The 4,263-nt window shown below is 37.2% G+C and overlaps 1 protein-coding gene across 1 annotated transcript; it reads right to left on the reverse strand.

Moving 5' to 3' along the window:
• Window positions 1-1,905: 1,905 nt before the first annotated feature.
• On the reverse strand, window positions 1,906-2,472 carry LOC107059545 (uncharacterized). Its single transcript, XM_015306125.1, has one exon. It carries the CDS (start codon window positions 2,470-2,472, stop codon window positions 1,906-1,908), a length of 567 nt encoding a protein of 188 aa, XP_015161611.1.
• Between the last annotated feature and the right edge of the window lie 1,791 nt (window positions 2,473-4,263).

Below are 4,263 nucleotides of genomic sequence, written 5' to 3' on the forward strand. Positions count from 1 at the left end.
TGTTTATTCCTCAAAGAGTACAATGATATAATTACATGTAAAGAGCAATATAACTATGAAAACTAGATATTCAGAGCAATCTAACTATGGTAACTAGATATTCAGATCCTAGAAAATCATCTATATTATCTATATTTATTATACAACTATGATTATGTAACAAAGAGAAATTTACTATTAGAAATATTAAGTATAAATCTTAAACAAGCTCAGCTTCACGGCAACATGTGAAAAATGAATAAACTTAAACCAAATAACATCAGTTTAACACGTTGAAAAGTTAAAGCTCGAAGATCATTTCTGGACCAAACAAGACAGGAACTGCGACTTAAGGCTTATTTTAGAAGAAGCAACAACTTTAAGTTAACATGAACCATCAAATGCAACTACAGAACAACTTTTAGAAGGTTACACATTTAAAACGGATGACCACATAACTAATCAAATTTAAATCAGAAACAACAAACAGGACCATAATCAAATGAATGGAAAGAAGAGTGTTTCAGCTTCAACTGGATGTAGAAATTAGCCGCAAGAGTAATAAATCTAACTATGCTGAATATGAAATTCAAACAAGTATCATATGATAATAAAAAAAAGGGAAAAAGGACAAATATACCCTGAACTATCGTAAATGGTATACATATACCCTCTTCCATACTTATGGGACATTGGTTCCCCTGCCGTCCAAAAACTAGATCATATATACCCTTTATACTAACAGAGATACACGTGTCATAATCTTATCCACCGATCCGATATTTATTGACGGATAAAATTGTGCCACGTGTCCCTATTTAGTCTTCCGTTAGAGTGAATTGAATGAAATAATGTTATTCATATTCCAAAATCTTTGATATAAGCAGCATAAAATATTTCCTGAATTTACAGAAAAATTATTAATTTTGGGGAGTTTCTCGCCCTTTCAACTTCTCCATATTTATTGAATGGAGGAATATACTGATCTTGAGGCGAGCTTATAGACCTGAATCCATAGGGAAATTGTTAGTTTAAAAATGAATTGATCTGTGTCGATCTCTTCGATTGTCCGCTCCTTGTTTTGCTATCTCCGGTTGATTTCTCCGATCCCTCGCTTCTTGATAGATAAGACAAAATATTTTTATGCAAAAATAATTGACACATGAAAGAAAATTTATTAAGGAAAATAGATTTTTTTAAAGTAATATTTGGAAAAGGTCACTGCCAAGTGTCATGTCACGTCGAGCTTAATAAATCCTTTGGGGTTGACGTTTCGAGATCTATCTGATTATTTGTTGGGAGGTATTCAAAGTTGTTCCAAACTGCCGATGAACCTTATCAAAATTTTTGAGGTCATATGTCCCAGTTAACTGTCTTGGCTTATCTCAAACTGTTGGTGAGCAAATCATGGAATTTTTGAGATCTTCTCAAAAATTCTGTCCCAGTTGCAAATCTCAAAGTAACTTCAGTCTTGACTTTGTTGGAGAGAAATCCTTCTCGAGAATTTTTGAGTCCCCCTCAAAAATTCTGTCCCAATTTCTATTGTAAAGAGAAATAGAAATCTTACGGGAAAAATGACCGAGCCCTTGTGGCGCCTATGTATCCCGTTGAGGTAGGAATCTGGTCAAACGTAGTTCCCCCTCTCGAGGATTAACAAAAATAAGGAATTTACAAAGAAGCCGACTGAGGCCGACATAGGCCACCTACGTATCTCATTCTTGAGAATTCAAGTCGATCGTAGTTCAAATACAAAGAATTATTAAAAGGGGATAAAGGAGTGACCAAGGCCGACATAGGCCGCCTACGTATCTCATTCTTGAGAATTCAGGTCAAACGTAGTTCATTACAAAGGGATAGATTTTAAACAAAGAAATTACAAGCAAATAGAGCGATTACAAGGAAATAGCCGAAGTACAAACTGAAGCTTCACACATAATATCTCTTGACAGCATCTGAGTTGATCGGTTTTGGCCATTCGGTGCCATCCATCTTCGACAGGACTAAGGCACTTCCAGATAACAGTTTACGAACCATGTAGGGTCCTTGCCAATTTGGTGCGAATTTCCCTTTGTACTCATCCTGATGAGGGAAAATGCATTTAAGGACCAGCTGGCCGATTTCAAATATCCTGGTTGTTACTTTCTTATGAAAAGCACGAATCATTCTCTGTCGATACAGTTGTCCATGAAAAACAGCAACAATTCTCTTCTCATCAATCAGTGTTAACTGATCAATCCGCTTGCGAACCCAATCAGCATCACTCAATTTAGCTTTTTGGATGATTCTCAGTGAAGGTATCTCAACTTCGGCAGGTATAACTGGTTTTGTTCCATACACTAGCAAATATGGAGTAGCTCCAACTGATGTTTTGACAGTCGCTCGGTAACCCAACAAAGCATATGGCAACATCTCGTGCCAATCTCTGCGATTATCAATCATTTTCCTCAAAATCTTGTTTATGTTCTTGTTGGCAGCTTTTACGGCTCCATTCATTTGGGGATGAAAAGCGGTTGAGTTTCGGTGGGTAATCTTGAATTGTTCACATATTTCTCTCATCAAGTGACTGTTGAGATTCGCTCAATTATCAGTAATGATGGATTCTGGTACTCCAAACCTTCATATCAAATTGTTACGAACAAAATCAGCTACAACTTTCTTGGTCACCGACTTATACGAAGCTGCTTCCACCCACTTGGTGAAGTAGTCAATGGCAACCAAAATGAATCTGTGTCCATTAGAGGCGGCCGGCTCTATTGGACCAATGAAATCCATGCCTCAAGCTACGAATGGCCAAGGTGAACTCATGGCATTGAGTTCGTGAGGCGGCACTCGAATCAAATCTCCATGCACTTGACATTTGTGACATTTCTGCACAAACTTGCAACAATCATGCTCCATAGTCATCCAAAAATAACCGGCTCGGAGGATCTTTGTCACAACCCAAACCTAGGTAAGGCGGACAAGAACCATATGAACATATGATTTACAAGTGACCTGTGATTAGAAAGTAAACTACTATGTAGATATATTTACTGATGAGAAGCTTCATATATAACACATATTGACTAGCTGAACCGATACATGTGACAAGTGAAACTATGAATACAGATGATAGCTTTACAATGTCTACAAAGCCTCTACTGGAATCCATGACTGTACCACTATGAAATACGCATAGTAAAGACTTGACAAAGCCCCGAATCAACCTGGAGCTCACTAACAACCGCTGAGTATCATGTACTTCTATGGGGGAGATCTACTAGTTGAGTACCTGTACCTGCAGCATGAAATACAGCATCCCCAATAAGGGACGTTTGTACGAAAGAATGTAGTAAATATGTAAGGCATAATACAACCATATATAAAATGAGAGCTCAAGTGAAACCAAATAGCAATAAATAAGGATTAGAGACCACATTTGCTTATACTTGTGGAATCGTGTATGTTTCATTCTTTTCTTTACTTTTCTTTGCATTATAATATTTATAAGACATATGATACAAATGACCAGCTGATCAGCGGTAGAAGAGGATGACCCATGCTAGGCATTTTAACCCCTGAGATGCTGTCCTCATAATTCCACAAATTGGGATCGGCCCATGCTAGGCTTTTGCCCCTGAGCTTACACCCTCTTATACCAATTGGGATCGGCCCATGCTAGACTTTCACCCCTGAGCTGCCACCCTTCTATACCAATTGGGATCGACCAATGCTAGGTATTTGCCCTTGGGCTGCCACCCATAATTATATAGATAGCTTCACTTAAATTCTTATCTTTGAGATTGTTGTTTTGATGTTCATAATTCTTTCGAGATTGTTTTTTGGATAAACATAACTCTTTAGAGATTGTTCTTTTGATGATCATTATCTCTTTTGAGATTGCTGTTTTGGTGGTCATAATCATTGTTGAGATTTGGAACTATGGACCAGTAGTGGAGGACATATGAATATGGACTTACGACAACAACAATGACATGGGAAACAAATGTGACATGCACATGTAATACTTAGGAGCATATGACTCAGTTAAGCATTTTGACATCTCAAATTGAAGCACATATCAAGTGAAGACATTTAACATTCAACTAAGAGATTTGAACCCTATATGATAGCCCAATACTCACTAAATAATATCAAATACAAGGTATATATGAACGTGGAACCAAGGGAGAACGTGGGAAGATTCAACTTTAGGAAAAATACATATTCCAAGTAAGTACATATAAAATGTACAATAGAGCAAGTAGGGATCTTGTGAGGTAACATTATAGTCTAACACAATGG

This window comes from Solanum tuberosum, unplaced genomic scaffold (genome assembly GCF_000226075.1).
Source record: "Solanum tuberosum cultivar DM 1-3 516 R44 unplaced genomic scaffold, SolTub_3.0 scf00025, whole genome shotgun sequence".
Classification (NCBI taxonomy): domain Eukaryota; kingdom Viridiplantae; phylum Streptophyta; class Magnoliopsida; order Solanales; family Solanaceae; genus Solanum; species Solanum tuberosum.